We start from the raw sequence: 24,762 nt of genomic DNA on the forward strand, positions 1-24,762 counted from the left end.
TTGCTGAGGGCTGAGTAACACCCAACATTTCAAGCAACATGTCCCTTATTCCTGACACAAGATCTTTTTTTAAATTGTGGTAAAAGAACATAAAATTTACCATCTTAAGCAGTTTTCAGTACAGTGGCATGAAGTACATTCACACTGTTGTGCAGTCATCACCACCATCCAACTCTAGAACTTTGCTATCTTCCCAGACTGAAATTCTGAACCTACTAAACACTACCTCCCTGTCTCTCACTCCTCCAGACCCCAGCTCCCACCATTCTACTTTCTGTCTCTATGGATTCAACTACTTTATGAACCTTATGTAAATGGAAGTATACAATATTTTCCCCTTTGCGTCGGGTTATGTAATAGGACTGGGGAGAAGTTAGATGGAATGGGAAGGAGAATTATCAGGAAAATTGGGAATCACCTCTGTTCTGGTAGTTCCTCTCCCATCTATTCCTTGGGAACCATACATCCCAATGTTCCTAGAGAAGTCCCAGGAAACTTGATAACTGTTGACTCAAACTCAATATTAATAGCGTCCCATTTCAATTTCTTTTTTTTTTTAACGTTTTATTTATTTTTGAGACAGGGAGAGACAGAGCATGAACAGGGGAGGGTCAGAGAGAGGGAGACACAGAATCTGAAACATGCTCCAGGCTCTGAGCTGTCAGCACAGAGCCTGACGCGGGGCTCAAACTCACGGACCGCGAGATCATGACCTGAGCCGAAGTGGGCAGCTTAACCGACTGAGCCACCCAGGCGCCCCGCATTTCAATTTCAAAAAGAAATTAGTCATCCTACTCGCTCAAAAATCTGACCAAGAGCATTAAGGTGCCAACATGTATCAGACACCTTGGTCCTTAAGGTAGGGTTTAGAACCTCCCATCAAATTTGTGTGTGGATGGGGCGGGGGAGAGGAATCTCAGGAAAAGTATAGAAACAATAAATAACAAGAGACAGTTATGATTATTTTGCATTGATAGAAACAAGACTGCTCATGACCAAGAGTCCTGCGTAATGCAAAAGGAAAGTGAGAGGGATATATGGATATATACATAATCCTGCAGAGGTTATAATTTAAGTGGGGAGCCCAAAATAATCTCCCAATTCCATTAGAGCTATGCTAAGAGGAAAAATTGTGTAAGCAAAAACCAGAGATCCATATAGGTACCTATACCGTGTGACTGCACATCCAGAATGTCTTGTGCATGTTTGATTTGCTGCATTTTGCAGTGCAATGAACCGAAAAGGATAAGACACATGCTGAGATTAGTCTGTCCTGCTGATAATCCCCCACAGTGCTCTCTTGATATTCTTGTTTCTCAGGCTGTAGATGAAGGGGTTCAGCATTGGGGTGACCACAGTGTACATCACCGACGCCACTGCACCCTTCCTAGGGGAGGGCGAGACAGATGAACTGAGGTATACCCCAAGACCTGTTCCGTAAAACAAGCAAACAACTGATAGGTGAGAGCCACAGGTAGAAAAGGCTTTGTACTTCCCGCCTGTTGATGGGACTCTCAGAATGGAGGAAACAATTCGAGTATAAGAGCAAAGGATCCCTGAGAGTGGAATGCCACCAAAAATGGCACCCATGAAATACATTAGTATGGTATTGATGGAGGTGTCAGAACAGGCGAGGTGGAGAAGTTGAGGTGCATCACAAAAGAAATGACGAATTTCCACACTTGTGCAGAAGGTAAGTTGTGACACCATCAAACAGTGAATCTGAGAGTCCAAAAGGCTGCTGAAAAGTGACACGAGGACCAAAAAGCCACAGAGGCATGGGTTCATGATGACTGGGTAGTGCAGTGGGTGACAAATGGCCACAAACTGGTCATATGCCATCACAGCCAGGAGTAGATTGTCCAAACATCCAAATAGGAAAAAAAAGGATACCTGAGTTAGGCAGTCTGCATAGGTGATAGATCTACTGTGTGTTTGAATGTTCAACAGCATCTTGGGGATCGTGGTGGTGCTGAAGCCAATGTCAGCCAAGGACAGGTTGGAAAGGAAGAAGTACATGGGTGTGTAGAGGTGGGGGTCAGAGCTGACAGCCAGGATGATGAGCAGGTTCCCCAGCACAGTGACCAGGTACATGGACAGGAACAGCCCAAAGAGAAGGGGCTGTAGTTTCAGGTCATCTGAGAGTCCCATGAGGAAGAATTCTGAGACACCAGTTAGATTCTGTGGTTCCATGAAGATGGGACACCTCTTGAAAAAGAAGAGAGAGTTGAATAAACAAAACAAGTGTAGAGACATCCAGCTAAGTGTGAATATTTAGATTCAAGCAATTCATAAGTAAAGCATTCACACTTGAGGATCCTACCTCCTGTTACCTTCAGCAACATTTCTCCATTGTAAACTCTTCTTAGAACTCTTTCCTTATTGGTGTCTTGGCAATTTACCTGTTTCTACATATACCCATCATGAAGACATTGAACCAAAGAATGTTAGAGAAGCATCTAAATATATAAACATAGAAATATTTAGGGGCGCCTGGGTGGCTCAGTTGGTTAAGCATCTGACTCATGATTTCAGCTCAGGTTATGATCTCATGGTTTGTGGGTTCAAGCCCCTCATCAGGCTCTGTACTGACAGCATAGAGCCTGCTTGGGCTTCTCTCTCTCCCTCTCACTCTGCCCCTCCCTTGCTTGTACTTTCTTTCTCTCTCTCAAAATAAATAAATAAACTTTAAAAAGAGAAATATTTAGTTATACTTGCTTTGGAACTCATATTTGTGGCCAGGAAAAGTTGAGTTTTCTTGCTATCCCTGCATGATCCCATTGCCCTCTTCACTTCAGCTGCCCAAAGGCAAACACTGTCACGAATGTGGCAGTATATTTTCCTTTCAATGTGTTCATAATATTAGTACTGATGAATTCATGAACAGTTTTCTTAAAAACTTACTTAACACTGGGGCGCCTGGGTGGCTCAGTCCATCGAGCGTCTGACTTCGGCTCAGGTCATGATCTCGTGGTTTGTGAGTTCGAGCCCCGCATCAGGCTCTGTGCTGACAGCTCAGAGCCTGGAGCCTGCTTCAGATTTTGTGTCTCCCTCTCTCTCAGCCCCTCCCTGACCTGTGCTCTATCTCTCTCTCTCAAAAACAAATAAAGCTCAAAAACAAATAAAGTTTAAAAGAAACCTTACTTAATACTATAATAATGCTCACATTGCTTTCTTCATTCTCACCACAATAATGTGCTTTAAGTGTCTCTGTGAAGTACACACATCTATTTCAAGCACTTCAAAAGATGCATAGTATTACCTGATGGATGACTTTATTTTATTTTTCCATTTCTTATTATAATATTCCTAATAAAATTCTGCACACTTCCATATTATACAAGAATTTCTGTACCATATAAGCAGAAAGGTGAAGAATTGTAAAAATCAATACATGTACAATTGTACTATTAATTACCTATATTTATTTTCCTAATAGAAAAGGTAGACAAAAGCAGCTTCATGCTTTTATTGTCAAGGTATAGAACTGGAAAGATGCCTGAAGTCTGTGTTGCCATGCTCTTTCATAGTAGATCCACATGAAAATTCTATTTTTGTCTAGGGAATAATATTTCCAAATCACAGATCTCCAAAATAGGCTGCCAAATGCATTACTCCTCATAAAAAAATCCTATGATCTATAATATTCATATAGTAAAGGCCCCCGTAAACCCTAATTCACCCATTTCCCTAATTCACAGATGAAGTCACAAAATCTCAAGAGAAGGAATTGGTCATCCTCTTTCTGTTTTCTCATCTGGGACAAAAGCATGTGTGAAATTGAAGAAATCATTCCACACTGGTGGAGTGCACCGAGTCTTGGGATGGGAATCAGGACTTTGAGTCTCACATCTGTCACATACTAAATCTGGAGTATTTGCAAGCTCTCAACCTCTCCGTGCTGGTATCCCTCTAGGTATCACCTAGAAATGGGGAGAACAGTACCCATGTGGCACCTAACAGAGGTTTGTACTGGAAGGAAGAGAAGCACGCAGAGAGAGCATTGAAGGCATATTGTCTATGCTCTGTTTCTGAGAACCAATGTAGGGTCTATTCAATATTGAACAGCGATCACTGTTGCCCTTGTCACCACTCTGTGCCAAGCAAAGTATAGACTCTGGGAAATCAGAAATGAATGTGATTCAGTCGTTTCCCTCCAAACACTCAGTACCTACCTGCATAAGAACAACAACAACAACAAAAATGTTCTCTCGGGATCTCAGGAAACCCAAAACTTCCAATCACAGGATATTTAGTTGGATAGATGGTGCTTAGCCTTGAGAACGACAGTAAAAACAATGTTAATAATACCTAAAATTTACCTTGCCCTTACTATATGCATTCATCACATAATTAGTCACACGTACAGTGCTCATGTTAATTCTTACTCAGTGCAGTTGTATAAACCAGATCAAAGATATCAAGAGCTTGCCCAGTCCCATACAGATAAAAAAGTAGAGCAGATAAGGTTCAAAATTCAATGGTGGGTCCCTGTTTCCATGAACTTCAGAGCATTTAAGGAGAAGTCCAGAGGTCGTTTCCAAAATCGCTAAGATATACCTTTGAACTGTTTCTTTCTGTTTTGTTGTTGTTGTTGTTGTTTGTTTGTTTGTTTTTTGGAGAGAGAGAGAGAAGCATGCAGGGGAGAGGGACAGAAAAAGGGAGAGAGAAAATCCAAAGCAGGCTGCATGCCCAGTGTTGAGCCCAATGTGGGGCTCAATCCCACTATTCTGGGATCATGACCTGAGCGAAAATCAAGAGTCAGACGCTCAACCGACTTAGCCACTCAGGCACCCCTGAACTCTTTATTTCTTAAGAATGGGATCTAACATACTGACTCTATCCCCTTAGAGATCAAGAGGGCCGAAATTACAAAAATGGAAGAGAAAGTGGAGTGTGAAGCAAAATCCAGGAGAAGGGGCAAGAGAGAGCTTCTCTGAACAGTCATGAGTTCTTTTTTTTTTTTTTTAATGTTTATGTATTTTTCAGAGCGGAAGACAGAGTGCGAGTGGGGAAAAAATATAGAGACGGAGACACAGAATTCGAAGCAGACTCCAGGCTCTGAGCTGTTAGCCCAGAGCCCAATGTGGGACTCAAACTCATGAGTCCTGAGATCATGACCTGAGCCAGAGTCTGACGCTTCGCTGACCGAGACATCCAGGTGCCCCATGAGCGGACTGTTTATATGATCTCTACCTTCATCTCAACTATCTTTTCTATAGTTGATGCAGCTGGTGACACCACTGCTCTCTGGTGTCTTCAACCATGAACCCCCAAAGGAAAGAGCACAGAGAGCAGGAGTCTCTTCCTGGAGTAACGGGAAAAAGACAGGCAGGTTGGATAAGCAGGAGTGAATACAGTCTAGGTGTCCTGTGAACAGAGTCTCACTGTCTGCATCTAAACATGACTTCATCCCTATCTATTCCAGGACCTGGTAAAACTTAAAAACTTTATGCATAGCAAAGAAACAATCTTTCCAAAAAAGACATACAGACATGTGAGAAGATGCTCAACATCACTCATCATCAGGGAAATACAAATCAAAACCACCATGAGATACCATTCAACACCTGTCAGAATGGCTAAAATTAGCAACACAGGAAACACCAGGTGTTGGGAAGGATGTGGAGAAAAGGGAACACTCTTCACTGCTGGTGTAGCCACTCTGGAGAATAGTATGGAGATCCCTCAAAAAATTAAATATAGAACTACCCTATGATCCAGCAACTGCATTACTAGATATTTACCCAAAGAAAATAAAAATACTAATTCAGAGGGATACATGCACTCTGATAGCTATGGCATTATTATCTACAATAATAGTTATAGAAACAGCCCAAGTGTCCATCAATTGATGAATGGATAAAAAAGTCGTGAGATAGATATTACATATATGTTTGTGTGTGTGTGTGTGTGTGTGTGTGTGTGTATTTCTCAGCCATAAAAAAGAATGAAATCTTGCCATTTGCAACAACATGGATGGAGCTAGAGCATTATGCTAAGTAGACATAAGTCAGTGAGAGAAAGACAAATATAATATGCTTTCACTCCTATGTGGAATTTAAGAAACAAAACAAACAAGGAAAGGGGCAGAAAAGAGACAGAGGCAAGCCAAGAAACAGACTCTTAACTATAGAGAAAAAACTAGAAGGGAGGTGGTTGGGGGGATGAGTGAAATGGGTCATGGGCATTAAGGAGAGCACTTGTCACGATGAGCATTAGGTAACATATGAAATTGTGGAATCATTATACAGTACACCTAAAATGAATATTATGTTAACTATGATCACTAACTGGAATTTAAATTAAGCCTTAAAAATAAAAGTCGGTTGGACACAAAAAATAAATAAAATCAGGAAGTGAAAGAGAATGCTGTGCTCCTCTCCTTATCTCTGAAATGATGATAATGCATGTTGTTGTCTGTTGGGGATGGTAATGCAGATAAAAGGTAGCAAGCTACATAGAAAACTTAACTCAGTGCCTGAAACTCGGAGTCCCAAGGTAAAAGTTTGTAACATTCTGGTTACTGTCATCATTGTCATCATCACCGTCATCATCACCTTCGTGATCATTTGCAGGACTTGTGGGCAGTTAAGAAGGACCAATTTCCTGCTCTGATGGGGAAGATGCCCACGGGACACAGAAATAACATGGGGGCAAAAATAGAAATCTAAATAAGAGTTCTTGGATCCGCACCAAAACCAATCACATTAAGTCTTTATAGGGCTGTGAGTTGAATCTTTCCATTTTGGTCCCCTCATGTCTGGCTATTCCAACCGCTCTAGTTGTCTTGATGAGGAGGAAACAATGCTCTTCCAGTCCCTTCTGCCTTCAGTCTCTCCCACTGCACTTACTACTCCTGGACTGTGCTGTGTCTCTGCTGGAGCAGGTCTGAGGAACGCAGATCCCACTGCCACTCCCCTACCTGGAACTGGATGAGGACAGAGGCTTTGTTTCCAGGACTGGCAGGAACACAGATGCAGCTATGGGTCTCCTGGAGCAGACAACTCTGGGAGGAGGAGAGACATGTATGGAGCCCACTTAACGGGAACTGGCCACTAAAGGGCTGGAAAGCACGGGCTGATTGTTTACAGCTGTTTGACCTTGAGGGCTCAAAGCACATGGCACATAATTAGCCAAATTGGTCCATGTTCTCCCAATCTCTAAGGACATTCTATTACTAATGGAAGAGGAAAAGGAAAAAAGTGAACGTACCGAGGTTGCAGGGGGTTGGGGACGGGGTGTCAAGACCCTTCCTCTTCTCAGGAAGAAGCTGACCTCTACTCCTCACTTCTGACTTCCAAGTTACATACTTAACCATAAAATTCAGACACATTTTTTTTCCAACTAGAGAAAGCACCTTATGACTTTTGTATCTGTGAAGCCATTGACTTAATCATAATTTAGAGAGAATTAGGTCTTCTAATCTACTACTTCTATTTCTCCTACCAAGAATCTGATAGTATTTCTATTTTCTCTGAAAATTTATGTCTCTAAGGAGAACTTTCTATTTTTCTTTCTATAGACCTGGTTTGGGGTTTGGAATTTTATACACTGGAGATGTCTGGGTTTTGATGTTTTGCATGACTGTCCAGGTTCTAAATTTACCATCTAGCCATATACATTGTTATATTAGACAACTGTTTATCTTTACATATTTATCCGGTGACTTGATAGTTTGCTTAAATACTTCAGGAGCTCTCAGAGATCTCTACATTCAAAATGTGGGCCAGGGATGTAGTCCTCTCAAGGCTTGACTGGAAGATGAGCTCAGAGATTGATTTCTCATTTACTGATACAAAGAAAACCTCAATAATTACCAAATTAATTGGATATGAAAGGAAGTGTGCTAATCATGTTTGTGTGTGCATAAATGGCAGAGGAAAATTTTAGAGTGTGCAAAGGACCAAATGACAGGAATATAGAGAAGGGTTGGAGAAGGAAGTATGCATACTGAGATGTTTTATAATGCTTGAACAAGAGGAAAATTTAGTATTAAACTGTAGTCACTTTGTAGCAGGAAGAGCTAATCCAATGCTAGGTTCATTGCCAGTGAAGCTGGTAGGCCATTGGCTTAGTGTAGAGGCAGAGCAAATGAAAGCAATTATCAGAAGGCTTTTCAGAAAGCCCCCAAATTTCTACCTCAGAAACTATCTGTATGTACCACCTGTAAAGGAAAGATTGATACGAACACGGGTTCCCAGGAGTGTAGCAGAAGAGAGAAGAACCCGTCATGATAGAAGTGGTCATGATAGAAGAGAAGGAAGCATGGTGACAAGATGGAATCCTAATAAGGTGGTTACTAGTGAAAGGGAAGATCTGCCTTTTGCTGAGGACACGGTCCTTTGCTATCCTTGAGTAATGACAATGAAGATACAGTTACATTTATCCACAAAGACTTAGGTGATTTACAACCTACAGGCACAATCAAACCCACTGGAAATATCACCACTACTTGAAACCTCAGTTGTATACCCTTGACCAAGACACATCACTACACTCACCTTTTCATCCTCACCCACTTGCATTCTTCCCATCGCATCTCAAAATGTAGCTTTATTCCCCACATTACGATTTACCAGAGTTCAATCAAGAAAAAACCTGCACTAGTTATTGTAATGAAGGTAATTTAATGTAGTTATGATTAAATACTTATTGAAAAGTGAAAGACACAAAAGGAAAAACATGGCAACAGAGCAGTAGCCGCAGGATGTAGTGATAACAGCATGGGCTAGGAAGTATGGGGAAAAGGTTGGGGATTAGTGCATGTGACATTGATCACCATTATTGGAAGAACGTAAAGAAAAGACAGATGGAAAATTAGAGCAGTGGTTGAAAGGTCCCTAGCCCCTACCACAGCATCACAACTTAACGTAGAGAAGGGTAAGTCTGGAGCAGAGAACAAGAGCATAATATTCAGCTATTCAGCACAGTTAGCCAGCTGTAGAGTATGGAGGAAGAAGACATGTAAAAAAATATTACCAGGCATATGAAGGAAAACATATTGGTTATGGCTATGGAAAACTCGTATCTCCTCTATTGGATATGAGCTATGGAAAGCTCATATCTCCTCCTTTACAAGCTCTGATCACTTGGAAATGTCCAGGATCTGGCCATGTACAGCGAAGGACCCAACACATGTAAATCATCTTTGAATGAAAGGTCTGACAAAATCCCATAGGCCTCCAAATTAGCTGCACGTTAGCCCCACCTGAGGAGCTGTTAAAAAAGAAAAAGAAAAAAAACTGTTCACATTCTTTTCACTCTCCAGTCCAATTGAATCTTAATCTATAATGGTGGGACTCAGGCATGAGGATATTTTTAAAGATTTTTTACACTTTATTTATTTATTTTTGAGAGAGAGAGAGAGAGAGAGAGAGAGAGAGAGAGAGAGAGAATCCCAGGCAGGCTCCTTTCTGTCAGCATAGAGCCCAGTGCAGGGCTCAATCTCATGAAACCTAAGAACGCTACCTGAGCCAAAATCACGAGTTGGACTCAGTGGACTGAGCCACCTAGGGGCCCCAAGATTTTAGTTTTAGGTAACCTCTACACCCAATGTGAGGCTCGAACTTACAACCTCAAGATCAAGAGTTGCTCACTCTTCTGATTGAGTCTACCAGGCACTCCATAGTATGAGGATTTTAAAAGGCTTATCAGATATTCCAAAAGGAAGCCAAGATTATGGACCAGTGACATACATTCTCTCACACAACCTGGATAAACAGATTTGACCAAAGCCAAACTTTTATGGATAATAGACATTATGGTGAAAATGGCTGAGAATTGTGTATCTATTTGAAAATGGAGTTGTGAATTTCTACAGGAAGCTCAGGTCATAGGTGACCAATCAGAAGATTCCATAGGTATAAAGAGATTCAATTGTGCAGTGATATTGGGATGCATAGCATCCTGGAATACTCCCATAATTCCATCAAAAGGGTGCCAAGATAAGCAATATTTAGAAATGACAAATCAAGAGGAATGGACCACGACCTACAAAAAATGTGGCCAAAGAGACATGCTTGCCAATTCCATATGTTTGGTTTGGCAATCATTTCTGATCAATAGGCACACACACACAAAAAAGCCCAAGTATTAAGACTAGGCTGTTCTGTTAAGGAGCCTCTGCAAGGCCCTCTTGATGTCCCTGTTCCTGAGGCTGTAAATGAAGGGATTCAGCATGGGAGCAACCACAGCATACATCACGGAGGCCACTGCATCCTTCCTGGGAGAATGTGAGACAGTCGATCCCAGGTACACCCCAAGACCTGTTCCATAATATAAGCAAACAACCGACAGGTGAGAGCCACAGGTGGAGAAGGCTTTGTACTTCCCACCTGTTGACGGGACTCTCAGAACGGAGGAAAGAATTCGTGTATAAGAGAAAAGGATCCCTGAGACTGGAATACCACCAAAGATGCCACCAATAAAATACATGAATATTTTATTGGTGGAAGTATCATTACAGGAAAGCTTGAGGAGTTGAGGAGGGTCACAGAAGAAATGGGGAATTTCCACGTTTGTGCAGAAGGTAAGTTGTGACACAATGAGGCATTGCAGCTGAGAGTCCAGAAGGCTGATCAAAAAAGACACCAGAATCAGCAGGCGACAGAGGCGGGGGTTCATGATGACTGGGTAGTACAGAGGATAGCAAATAGCTACAAACCGATCATAGGCCATCACGGTTAAGAGTACACTGTCCAAACAGCCAAAAAGATAAAAAAAAGACAACTGAATCAGGCAGCCCGCATGGGAGGTCACTCGGTTATGAGTCTGAATGTCCAAAATCACCTTTGGGACTGTGGTAGATGTGAAACCGATGTCAGCCACGGACAGGATGGAAAGGAAGACGTACATGGGAGTGTGGAGGTGGGAGTCAGAGCTGACAGCCAGGATGATGAGCAGATTCCCTAGCATGGTGACCACATACATGGACAGGAACAGGCTGAAGGTTAGAGGCTGCCGTTCTGGATCATCTGAGAACCCCAGGAGGAGGAACTCCAACACATCTGTTAGATTATCTGGTTCCACAGAGCAGAGACAGCTTTTGGAAAATAAAGGACAGTTTACATAACAGAAACAAGTATACAGGAATCCATCAGTGTGGCTATACTTTGGATGCATGCAATTCACAAATAAAGTATTCACACTTGAGGGAAATTTAGCAACACTTCTCAGTTGTGACAACATATTCTTCCTACAACTCTTTTCTCATTGTCCTTTGCTCCATTCACCTGTTTCTATGTGCACCCACTTTGGAAAGATGGAGCTAAAGAAATTAGAGATGCCAAGGATACTTACAGATTTAAAATTCCATAAACACACTAACATATCAGTACCCTCCTAAAGGAAACAAAAGGAATAAGAAATGTCATTCTCCCTTAAAAGATTGTTCTAATCTAAGGGCACTAATTAGCAGTCAAAAGTACGTTATTTCATCTAAATGCAGAGAAATTACAAACACCCTAAAGAACTATGTAATAAAGTGTCTGACTCCATATATTGTGGTGATATTTGACTGCAAATGGTGGTTAAGGCTCTCTTTACCCCATCTGCCCAACACCTGAGCTAGCTGGTAAAAAAAAACCCGGGTCCTCCAGTTATAAGTGAGTTGATGTACAGCATGTTAACTATAGTTAATAATACCGTGTTTCATATTTGAAAGCGGTTAAGAGTAGATCTTAAAAGTTCTCATTACAAGAAAAAAAAATTTGCAGGGCACCTGAGTGGCACAGTCGGCTGAGCACCCAACCCTTAATTTCGGCTCAGGTCATGATCCCAGAGTCATGGGATCAAGCTCTGCATCCAGCTCTGCATTGAGTATAGAGCCTGCTTAAGATCCTTTCTCTCCCTCTGACCCTCCCTTGCCTGCCTGCTCTCTCTTTCTCTCTCTCTCTCTCAAAAAAAATTGGAACTATGTATGTGATGGAAGCTAACTAGACCGTAGTGATCCTTTTGTAATATGTATAAATTTTGAATCATTATGTTGTATACTTGACCCTAATATGTTATATGTCAATTTATCTCAAAAAACAAACAACAAAAGAAGCAAGCCAGGCAGCCTGGGTGCTCCCTCCTTTAGAGACAGTGAAACATTCAAACCTCACAAGCACATATGCAGGAACTCTCTCTCTCTGAACTCACACCATAGCCACAATACAAAATCCAAGCCAATCACTTTCCTTGAACTTTTGTGCCATTTCATTTTTTTTAAATTTACATCCAAATTAGCATATAGTGCAACAGTGATTTCAGGAGTAGATTCCTTAGTGCCTCTGACCCATCCCCCCTCCCACAACCCCTCCAGTAACCCTCAGTTTGTTCTCCATATTTATGAGCCTCTTCTGTTTTGTCCCCCTCCTGTTTTTAGATTATTTTTGTTTCCTTTCCCTTATGTCCATCTGTTTTGTCTCTTAAAGTCCTCATATGAGTAAAGTCATATGATTTTTGTCTTTCTCTCACTGACTAATTTCATTTAGCATAATACCCTCCAGTTCCATCCACGTAGTTGCAAATGGCAAGATTTCATTCTTTTTGATTGCCGAGTAATACTCCATTGTGTGTGTATATATATATATATATATATATATATATATATATATATATATATATACCATCTTGTGCCATTTCAGACCAGTTTAGAAAGCCTGCTATGCTTTCCCTAAAGGGAGATCTTTATGAAGAATAAAACGTTTTATAACCTCTTGTATGTGTGGCATTATCAGCCTCAACATCCAAGCCAAAGTTTGAATAGGAGTCAATCCTATTTCTGCAGTGTCCTATTGATGCAGTGACTAGGGCATGAGGCAGTGACCACCACCAGACGAGGTCTTTCTTCTCTTGGTCTGGCTTGCTCACTGGCTCTGCTGCCTCATGGCAAGCATGCACTCTGGACTGTGCTGCACTGTGATGCATTTCTTGAGCCCTTCCAATCCTTTCTTATAGATCCAAATGACCTCATTTAGAAGTGTCAATAATCACTTGGCTGTTAGACACAAGAGTATGGGATGGGGTCTTTTTCTTTTAACATTTATCTTTGCGAGGGGAGCTAGCACAAGTGGGGGAGGGGTAGAGAGAGGGGGACAGAGGATCTGAAGCATGCTCTGTGCTGACAGGCTGACAGCAGTGAACCTGATGTGGGGCTCGAACTCACCAAGCACAAAATCATGACCTGAGCCTAAGTCAGATGGACGCTCAACCGACTGAATCACCCAGGTGCCCCAGGATTGGGTCTTTTCTTAATGTGGCCCTGGGTCTTGTGTCTTGGCGCAGACCTATCCATGTCTTAGAATGAAGCTGTGACTGACATTAGGGTTGAGGAAAGGCTCTTACCCTGACTGTTGTGTGTTTCAAACCAGCATTGGCCTCTATGGGTGCTCAAGGGAAAGAGTACACCCTGTGCAAGATCTAGGTCCATTGGGTGGTTGTACATGGAAGTGTCATTGGAGAGATAGAGAGGGAAAGAGAGACATAGGGAGGGAAATAAAGGAAGAAGGGGAGAGGGGAGGGGAAGGAAGGAGAAGGAGAAGAAAAGCAGCCATCGTGTGTCATATGAGGTCTGCATTCCTAAAAACAAGCTGGGACCTTTCAATACCTCTGCTGTTCCTGTTGCCCATGCCTTTGTCACAACAAAGATCCAGACCCTCAGGGTTAATGGGAGAAACATCCATAGCATCCCTGTAGCACAGTAAAGAGGTTAGTGTAGACCTGGCTTAGGCATGGGGTATATAAACCCTATAAAACAATCATCATCATGGAAGAGGCCCCTCATCATGAAGATCCTGGCTTGAGGCTCTCTGGAGAAAGAAATTTACAAATATGAGCAGGATGGAGAGGACCTCCTTTGAAATATATACAGTGTTTAAAAATAAAGGAAAAAAAAAGAAGAGAAAGAAAGAAACTTGCATATGGGGAAGGAGACAAAAAATAGAACAGGTATACAATTTGATCCAATTAGAAATCTGAAATGTACTAAAATACTTTATAGAACAAAAAATAAAAAGGTGCTGATTGGCTTTGCATCTCTTCACACAGGTTCTGAATTAACTTTAATATCTGCTGAAATGCACCAGTTGGCAAACTTCATGTTCGCAATCAATACAGGGGTTCAGGTTACAGTCATTTCTTGGGATCCCATTAAATTTAAACAACGTGCCCTCTAGAATCTTGGGGAGGAGGTTCTTGAACATAAGAACAGTGAACAAACATGTATGCTTCACCTTCACCATTAAAACTATTGCCTTGCCCTCAAAGGTCCCACAATGGGCATGAACACTCTGACCCTATGAGTAGTAAACTAAAGTTGAATTAAGTCTTTGGCACTGTATAGGAAAAACCCACGCACCTTTTCACCTCCTCCAATTCTCCATTATTTTACACAGAATACTTTCCCCCCACACTAAGCAATTCTCTACAAGAGCTGAATGTCCTACAGTTTAACTCAGTTCTGACACTATCTGCCTGGAGTGTCAGATCCCAGAGGATAAGGGCTCAGTGTCACAAGACTGCTCCCACCCCACTTCAGATGCCAGTTGAGAGTAGTATGTCCGTCATGTTCTGGCCAATTTCTGTCTGATTTGGCTACAAACCAGGGGTTCCCATGGCCCCTTCCTCAGGGTTTGGTTAATTTGATTTGTCACTCTGGAAGAGTGCTTGGAGGAAACCACTGAATCTCATTCATTTGTCATACAGGACATCCCTGGAAGAAAAGAAAACTTAGGAAAGCCTCTAGTGTGTGGAAGCCATATTGACTACAATGTGTTCCTGTGAACTAACAAAGGGTAATCAATATTATATATATTATATGTATATATAATATACATAATACATATACATACACATACACTATGCTAACCACAGTGTAGGTGCTGAGGAATGAATGAGGCTCAGTTGTTTCCTGCTGACATTCTGCCTGGAGTGACCTAGAAGGAAAAAGGAAAGGCAGGTTGAGATGATGCTTGGTTTTCGTTTGTTTGTTTGTTTGTTTGAATATTTTACTTCACCAACTATGTCAAAAAATATTATAATTTCACCAATAAACAACATTGAGATATTTTACATTCTTTTTTGAACATCTTCAAAATCTGGTATCTTGTATGGGCAGAACATGTCAATTTGGACCACTCACATTTCAAGGGCTCACAAGCCACATGAAACTAAATTGTACGGAAAGACATTGCCCACACCCTGTGCCTTGTGAATAGAGTCTTGATACTCAGATCCAAACCTGACTTCACCCCTTTTGACCCCAGGACTTGGTGAAAATAAATAAGAATGCTGTGCTCTTTTCCTCAATTGTACAGCTGTGTTTTGGGAAGGATTATGTACATGAAAATAAAAAGCTGTATAGCACAAAGTTCAGAGCCTGGCACATGGAGACTCTCAATAAAGTTTTGTAGAATGGCTACTCTCCTCATCACCATCATGATTACCGTCATCACATTCATGATCCTTTTGGAGTGCTGAGGGAACAATTTGGAGACATCCATTTCTTGCTCTCATGTGAGTGTGGCATATGGAAGCTAGAAATGGTGTTGGAGGAGAGCAGAATTCTGAATGAGATTCTGAAATTCCCAACAGGAAAAAGACCATCAACTTCATAGGCCTCTGAGCTGAAACTTTGCATATGGCTGTCCTCCCATCTGGCCAGCCCCAGCTTGTCTTGCTGAGGAGGAAACAGTTCCCAACAGTCCCTCTTCCATCCACCATCTTCCTGGACACTCACTGGTCTGTGCTATACCTCTGCCGGGTCATGACATAGGAGTTTGGATCCATCCTCCCCTCCTGCCTGGTAAGTAATGATGGCTGAGGTTTTGTGCTCAGGACTGGCAGGAAGACAGCCTCACGCATGAATCTTGTTCTGCAGATGATGACTCTTGGAGGAGAAGACACAGTATGAATCCTAACGGAATTGCCATCCAGAAAGGCTGGAGGCACTGGCTAATTATTTACTCCTGTATGACCTTGAGAGCTCAATGCACAGAGCTCATAATTAGCAAAATTGGTCCATGCTATCCCACTCTCTGAGGACTTCCTAATAACAGAAGAATAAAATGAGAAAAGTGACTGTAGTTACAAGGGTCTAGGCCCGTCTTCCTCTCTGGAGAAAGCTCATCTGTCTGTACACTATCCTTCTGACTTCTAATTTCAAAGATCTTAATATAAAATACAGACTCTTTTTTTTTCAATTTAATGTATGGCTTTTTGACTTTGACATCTACAAATCGATTATGTCAGTCATGTAAATTAGGGAGAATTTGGTTTTCTACAACAAGAATCAGAGGCTATTTCCATCTTCTAAGTTAAAATTTATGTTCCTAAGAGGAACTTCCTTTTTCCTGTTTTTAGGGGTTTTTGTTCCCTTATTAAAATGACAGCCCAAGTTCTAATTTTTCTGTTCCTTTGATGTATGTTGGCATATTAAGTACTATTAATTTTTATATGTTTATTTATAACTTGCTACTTCTCTTAAATAAACAAGAGTATCTAACAAGACTGCAATGAGTGTGCCAGCTAGAGTTACAGTCCCCTCAAAGTTTGACTGGGAGAAGACCTGTTTCCAAGCGCACTCACATAGCTGTTGGAAGGATGGACTCCCTGTGGGCTGTTGGCCAGAGGTATTCTTCAGTTCTCTGCCACATGGGTCTTTCATGGGGAAGCAACATAGCAGCTGGCTTCCATCAGGATAAGCAGGCAGGTGACAAGGAAACTACAGACAGGAAGTTGAAAGCCAGAGTCTTTTTGTGCCCCAATCTCAGAAGTGACATCCCATCAGTGTTGCCATGTTGTGTTGGTTGGAAGCAAGTCACTAGGCCCAGGACACACTTCAGGGGATAAGTCTCCACATTGGTATAAATCCAGGAGGTGGAGGTCTTTGGGAACATATGACAATCTACCCACCATGCAGGTCTCACCCTTTTTCAGGACATTGGTCTTAAATACCACAAGACTCTGAAGATGTCTCTCTGCTTCCCAACACAGCCCACAATCCATAACACCAAAAGACTCTCAACAAAATTCCTCTGCAAAAGATCTGACATGTGAGTAGAAATGGCCACTGATTTGGTATTTCTGCAGACCCCACCATGTTGCTTCAGGACATGAAGCTAATATAGTTTCTCTTCTACCACCAGGGTCCCTCCATTGACATCACACCAAGCTGAGCCTTTCTGTGCACAAATTTAACAAATGCCCCCGGTAGTTTCTCATTTCTGCACATTGAGAAGAATTCATTTGCCCTCGAATGTATTTTCTTTACATTACTTTGTGTTCACAAATACTAATATTTAAATAAATGGCCTGTTGAGGGGCACCTGGGTGGCTCAGTCGGTTAAGCGCCCGACTTCAGCTCAGGTCATGACCTCGAAGTTGGTGAGTTCAAGCCGCGCGTCAGGCTCTGTGCTGACAGCTCAGAGACTGGAGCCTGCTTCAGATTCTGTGTCTCCTTCTCTCTCTGCCCCTTCCCCACTTATGCTCTCTCTCTGTCTCTCAAAAATAAGTAAATGTAAAAAAAATTTTTTTAAATAAATGGCCTGTTGGTTTTTTTCTGGGTGACAAAATAAATTGTGTGAAAATATTGGTCCCTCACAACCTGCCACAGCCTATCATGTGGTTCTCCTGGTTCAGAGGACTCTGGATGAGTAACTCAGAGAATGGTTTATCATTAACTGATGCAAAGAAAAATCAATTAATCCAAGATGGTGACCAACCCTGGCCTCTGCCACACCCACCCGAGAGATCAATAATTAACCATCCATGAGCAAAAACACCTCTGGGAGAGCTCAGGAGTCTACTTAAGAAACTTCAGCAAACAGTGACTAACCACACAAAAGGGAATAACCTGAGAATAAGGTTAACACAAGAATAACTACACAAAAGGGAAGAAAGAATAGCTTCATTTTGCCTGCATCATTCCATCCCTCAGCTGGCACTGCTCAGCACCAAGAGGGTATCCATCAGCCAGAAGAGCTCCTCTCAAAAGGAAAGGGAGAGTAGGGTGAGTGACCAGTTTGCCCAGAGGTTCAGGGCTCTGCACAAAAGACCTGCTTCTGGTATACCCCACCCAGAGAATGGCAAAGCTTGCACATATAGACGCAGCTAGAAACAAGGAAGAAGTGTAAGCACTACCAATATCAACCACAAGCAGGTATGGTAATGGCATAAAAATAGACACAGAAACCAATAGTACAGACTCAACAGCCCAGAAATAAACCCCTGCATATATAGTCAACTAATATTTAACAAGAGAACCAAGAACACTCAAGGGGGAAAGGATATTCTTTTCAAAAAATAGTGTTGGGAAGGGGCATCTGGGTGGCTTAGTTGATTCACTCTTGATTTCAGCTCATGTTTTGCAAGATGGAGCCCCGTGTTGGGATCTGCACTGAAAGCATAGAGTCTGCTTGGGATTCTCTCTGCCTCCCTCTCTGCCCCTACTCAACTCACACTCTGTCTCCAAAAAAAAAAAAAAAAAAGTTTGGAAAACTAAATTACTACCTGCAGAGGAATAAAATTGGACCCTTATCTTACACTACTCACAAAAACGAACTTGAAATGGGTTAAAGATTTAAACAGAGGACCTGAAAACATAAAACTCCTAGAAGAAAACATAGGGGAAAAAACTCCTTCACATTGGTCTGGCAGCAATTTCCTAAACAGGACACCAAAAGCACAAGCAACAAAAGCAAAAATAAATAAGTGGGACTACATCAAAGTAAAAAGCTTCTGCACAGCAAAAGAAACAACAAATGCAAAAGCAACCACGGAATGGGAAAATGAGAAGACATATTTGGAAATCATATATCTGATAAAGAGTTAATATCCAAAATATATAAAGAACTCACACAACTCAAGGACTAATAATAATAATAATAATAAATAATTATAAATGGGCAGAGGAACCAAGCAAGCTGTTTTCTAAAAGTAGACTAACAAATAACCAATGGGTGCATGAAAGTGCTTGACATCACTCATCATTAGGGAAATGCAAATTGAAACCACAATGAGATATCAACTCAGACCTGTTAAAATTATTGTCTTCAAAGACACTATAACAAATGTTGGCAAAAGTAGAGAAAAGGGAACCCATGTGCACTTTTGTGGGAATGTTCATCAGTACAAACACGATGGAAATGGTATGTGGGTGTCTCAAAGTATTGAAAATAGAACCAGCATATGATCCAGCAACCCCACTTCCAGGTATATTTTCAAAAGAAATTAAAACAGAATCTCGAAGAGATATCTGTGCTCCCATGTTCATTGCAGCATTATTCACATTAGCCAAAATACAAAAATAATCTAAATGTCTTTCAACAGACAAACAGATAAAGAAGATGCAATATGTATCCATACACACAAAAGAGAATATTAGTCAGCAAAAAGAAAGAAGTAAATTTGGGGTGCCTGGGCGGCTCAGTGGGTTAAGTATCCAACTCCTGATCTTGGCTCAGGTCATGATCTCATGGTTCGAGTGTTCAAGCCCTGTGTTGGGCTCTGCAATGACAGCATGGAGCCTGCTTGGGATTCTCTCTCTCTCTTCCTCTTTCTCTGCCCCTTCCCTGCTCACTTGCTCTCTCTCTTTCTCTCTCAAAAATAAATAAATAAACATTTTTTAAAAAGAAAGAAACAAGCAAATTCTGCCATTTGCAACATAGATGGACCTTGAGGACATGATGCTAAGTGAAATAAGTCAGAGAAAGACAAATACTGCATACTCTCTCTTATATGTGGAATCTAAAACAACCAAACTCAAACAAACAAAAAGTAAACAACTGGTTACCAGGGGATAGAGGGTAGGGAAAATAGGGATATGTTGGTCAAAGGGCACAAACTTTCAACTATCAGATAAATAAATTCTGAGGATCTAATGTACAGCATGATGACTGTACTATATCATATACTTGAAAGTTGCTGAGAGAGTAGATCTTAAATGTTCTCACCACAAAAAAGAAATGGTACTTATGTGATATATGGAATTGTTAACTAACTCTGTGGTTGTAAATCACTTTGCAATATATCAGTGTATCAAATCAATACACTGTACATTTTAAACTTACACAATGTTGTATGTCAATTATATCTCAATAGAGTTGAAAAAAGAAATATATCAACCTTAGGATATAATGATGATAATGATATCTATATTTATTGAGTTCTTACCATGAGCATATTGTCTTTTTATTTTTACTTTTCTTTAAATTATTTTGTTAATGTTTATTTATTTTTGAGAGAGAGAGAGAGACATGTATGAGTTGGGGAGGAACAGAGAGAAAGGGAGACACAGAATGCGAAGCAAGCTCCAGGCTCTGAGCTGTCAGCACAGAGCCCGACGTGGGGCTTGAACTCATAGACTGCGAGATCATGACCTGAGCCGAAGTCGGACACTTAACCGACTGAGCCACCCAGGTGCCCCCCCCTTTTTAATCCTAGAGTCTTTTTAATCCTAGAGTGCTTCCAGCTAAATATTACTTAAAATGAAGGATCAGAGGCCATCAAAGTTATAAAAATATATCCCAGTGCACTCAGCTAATGAGTCAGCTGATGGTGAAGCCAGAGCTGATGTTACAAGTCAAATTTTGGCCTACAAAGCCTATATGTTGGAACTATACACTGGCCTGTCAAGATACTACAACAATCTGCCCTATCGATCCCTTACTATATCCTAAATTGTGTTCTATCATTACATTTGATGATATCTTCTCAATCAGCCTCTCATTTAGATACTCTTATTATCATAACTCTACAGATAAGAAATTAAATAGAAATGTGTTCTGTATCATACTCAAAGTCACACTGTTTTTAACATCAAGTTACTTATAAATTTCTGGAATGTTTATTTAAATTAACTTCCTTAATGTTATAATAAGAATTACCATACACCATCTGACTGGTCCATGGCAAAATTATATATAATTATTGCATGGCCTCAGAGGATAAACACTGTTGCACTTAATTTGCTGCTGAGGATTCTGAGGCTCAGAAAAGAACTTTGACTTACTAATTTGCAAATTTTTGAGCCAATACCAGGCCATGGAGTATTTTCCTATCCCACATTTTTTTCTATTATCTGTGTTTCCTATTCTTTTTTGGGTTTTGGGGTGTTTTTCTTTTTGATGTTTATTTATTTTTGAGAGAGATACAGAGTGTGAGCGTGGGAGGGGAAGGGGCAGAGAGAGAGGGAGATACAGAATCCAAAGCAGGCCCCAGGCTCCAGGCTGTCAGCACAGAGCCTGATGCAGGGCTCAAACTCATGAACAAGATCTTGACCTGAGCCGAAGTCAGACACTCAGCTGACTGAACCACCCAGTCTCCTTCTGAGTTTCCTATTCTGATCAAGTGTTGTCACACCACATTTACATGGCTGTATGAATCTTCCAGTCTTTTCCCATGCTCAGCACTCTTCTAAATCTAAACCTAAAAACAAACAAACAAAACCAAAGTGCTGCCACTGGGTACAGTCTACCATCTGACAAAAAAAGCGGCATCACTTTCCCCCTTACCAAGTTTCTTTGGCCATCACTTAGGTCTGCATAAATGGATAGGCAAATATAGTAATGTGGTAATTTTTCTTGGATGGTAACTTCCCGCTAACTGTTTTGGCTTCATCATCTGTCAATTTCATGCCTTTCGCCAATATCAAGTTCCTTATCCATGTAGTTGATAGATGATTTACCATAGAGGTAAAAGGGTAAATTAAAGTAACTTTTGGACAGGTTTTCAGAGAACCAAGATTACTACCAATAAACTACGTATGACATTTCTAAGGAAAGATGGATACCAAATGGAGCCCAAAGACTGATTTATCAATGACAGAAGACAAGACGGGAAGGCAACAAAGTGAAGTCCTAAACAGGCTGTTTGTTACCAGACAAAGAAAAGAGCTCACCTTTGCTGACAACATAAACCTTTGCTGCTGAGGATTTTTTAAAAAGGAGGACAAAGTACAATTTATTTATGATGAAATTTGTGACTTTATAATCCTCAGACACCATTAGAGCCACTCATCTACTGGAAATAGGATTCCCAGACTTAGATCTCGGTTGTACATTCCTAAACCTATATTTAAAACCACCTTTATTTTATGAGCTCATTATGCAATATTCCAACTGCACACAACTTATTACACACCTTTCTCCTCATGTTATAATTTAACTTTCAGGGTTCAGGCAAGAAAAAAAAATCAATGGATTATTTTAATAAAGAGAATTAAGTGTAGGTAGTTGAGTAAATAGCTACTTCAGGAGAAAGCAAAAGATGGGAAAATGTGGTGACAGATGGAAGCCAATAAATACCAAGGGCTTAGGGTTTTTAGAGGTAGGAGTGAACTTTACTTAATTTTAGAGTGTAATATAATTTGCTGACCATTATTAAAAATATGTAACAACGCGTTTTTCATTTTTTTAATGTTTCTTTATTTTTGAGAGAGATAGAGACAGAGCATGAGTGGGGAGATGGGGAGAGAGAGAAGGATACACAGAATCCAAAGCAGTCTCCAGACAGAGCTGTCAGCATAGAGCCCAATGCAGGGCTTGAACTCATGAACTGTGAGATCATGACCTGAGCCGAAGTTGAGCACTCAACCGAGTCACCCAGGCGCCCCCAAATTATGCAACAACTCTTAACTGTAGAGAACAGACTGAGGGTTGCTGGAGGGGAGGTGGGTGGGGGGATGGGCTAGATGGATGATGGGTACTAAGGAGGGCACTTGTTGTGATGAATCACCGAATTCTACACCTGAAACTAATATTGCACTATATATTAACTAACTGGAATTTAAGTAAAATTTTGGAGGAAGAAAAAAAAATATATATATATGGAAAACAAAGCAGGGATTTCAAGAGACCCACTCTAGCATTACAAGATAAGTATAGAAGGATGAGTTTGGAGCAGAAAGAGTTAACAACCAGCACAAAGGAAAAGCTTATAGTGTTGAAGGACAATATATTTGAAGAAACCCATTGCTACGAGCTACAGTACGTTTTTTATAACTTAGACTTTTGAGCTTGATCTCTTTAGCAACTCACAACTAAACCATCTTGGGTGCTTTTCAAAAAATCCTCATACCTAGACACACACCTGTCCAACTAAATCAGAATCTCTGGTGATGAGACTCAGTCATCATTAGTTATAAAACTTCTCAGCGTATTCTATAAAATCCATGATTAGGGGGTGCCTGGGGGGCTCAGTCGGTTAAGTGTCCACCTCCAGCTCAGGTCATGATCTCACCATTCATGAGTTTGACCCCACATTGGGCTCCGCACTGACAGTGCAGAGGCTGCTTGGGATTCTATCTCCCTCTGTCTGTTCCTCCTCCACTGGTGTGCTCGTGTTCTCTCTCTCTGTCAAAATAAATAAACTTAAAAAAAAAATCCAAGATTGAGGACCAGTAATGGCATATTTAGACATTACCCGGATAAATAGCTTTGACAGATGCAAAATTTGTATGGAAAATAAACAGAAACCATGGGAAAGGATATAAATTTTAAGTATATAAAAGGAAGAATGCACCCTGGATACCAGGGTCATTGAGGAGAACTTCTCATGCATTCATTATGATGTACAAAGTGTCCCAGAATACTCCTCCAATCCAATTAAAAACAAATTTTAAAAAATAGTATTCACGTATGAAACATGAAGAGGAATGAAAACCATGAGACGGAAAAAATAATGGGGCCCAGAAAGCAGTATTTGCTGATCTACATGTTTGGTTTGGCTGATTTTTTCAACACACACTTCAAAAAGGAATGCACACATACTGAGATTAACCTATTCTTCTGAGTGACCTCCATAGGGCACTCTTGATGTCCCTGTTCCTCAAGCTGTAAATGAAGGGGTTCAGCATGGGGGTGACTACGGTGTACACAACTGAGGCCACCATATCCTTCCTGGGAGAAGGCAACAGTGCTGATCCAAGGTATACTCCAATAGCCGTTCCATAAAATAAGCAAACAACTGACAGGTGAGAGCCACAGGTGGAGAAGGCTTTGTACTTCCCACCTGTTGATGGGATTCTCAGAATGGAAGAAACAATTTTATAGCAAGATAAAAAGATCCCTGAGATAGGGAGAAAGCCAGAGATGACACCAACAAAATACATGACTATGTTATTGGTGAAAGTGTCAGAGCAGGCAAGGTTGAGGAGTTGAGAAGGGTCACAGAAGAAATGAGAAATTTCCACATCCTTGAAACAGGAAAGTTGCAACACGACTAAATTGTGCAACTGGGAGTCCAAAAGGCTAACACAAAAGGACACCAAAACTAAGAAGCCACAGAGATGTGGGTTCATGATGACTGAGTAGTGTAGAGGATGACAGATGGCCACAATCGGTCATATGCCATTGCAGTCAGAAACATACCATCCATACATCCAAAAAGGGTAAAATAGTAAATTCAAAAGGATAAAATAGTAAATCCAAAAAGGATAAAATAGTAAAGGATAAAAATAGTAAATTCTCAAGATCCATCAATTCCAGGTATATGCCCCCTAAAATTTAAGGCAGAAACTCAAATAGATTCTTGCTGAAGTTCATCCCAGCATTAACCACAATAGCTGAAGGATGAAAACAGATGAAGAGATAAACAAAATTGGATATATACGTACAATGAAATATTATTCAGCCTTAAGGAATGAAATTCTGATACATGCTGCAACATGGTTGAATCTTGAAAACATGCTAAGTGAGATAAGTCAGACACAAAGGGATAAGCACTTTATGAGTCCACTTATATGAGGTACCTAGAACGGGCAAAGTCATAGACACAGAA

At 40.9% G+C, this 24,762-nt stretch overlaps 2 protein-coding genes and 1 pseudogene across 2 annotated transcripts; all 3 read right to left on the reverse strand.

Annotated features, from left to right (window-relative positions):
• Positions 1 to 1,263: 1,263 nt before the first annotated feature.
• Positions 1,264 to 2,256, reverse strand: LOC102965479 (olfactory receptor 7E24-like). Its single transcript, XM_007079385.2, has one exon. It carries the CDS (start codon positions 2,254 to 2,256, stop codon positions 1,264 to 1,266), a length of 993 nt encoding a protein of 330 aa, XP_007079447.2.
• Positions 2,257 to 10,101: 7,845 nt separating this feature from the next.
• Positions 10,102 to 10,997, reverse strand: LOC122236565 (olfactory receptor 18-like). Its single transcript, XM_042978105.1, has one exon. It carries the CDS (start codon positions 10,930 to 10,932, stop codon positions 10,102 to 10,104), a length of 831 nt encoding a protein of 276 aa, XP_042834039.1. The 5' UTR covers positions 10,933 to 10,997.
• A 12,761-nt stretch (positions 10,998 to 23,758) lies between these two features.
• LOC122234181 lies at positions 23,759 to 24,336 on the reverse strand (annotated as a pseudogene).
• Positions 24,337 to 24,762: the final 426 nt, after the last annotated feature.

The sequence above is a fragment of the Panthera tigris genome, chromosome A2 (assembly GCF_018350195.1).
Source record: "Panthera tigris isolate Pti1 chromosome A2, P.tigris_Pti1_mat1.1, whole genome shotgun sequence".
Lineage (NCBI taxonomy): Eukaryota > Metazoa > Chordata > Mammalia > Carnivora > Felidae > Panthera > Panthera tigris.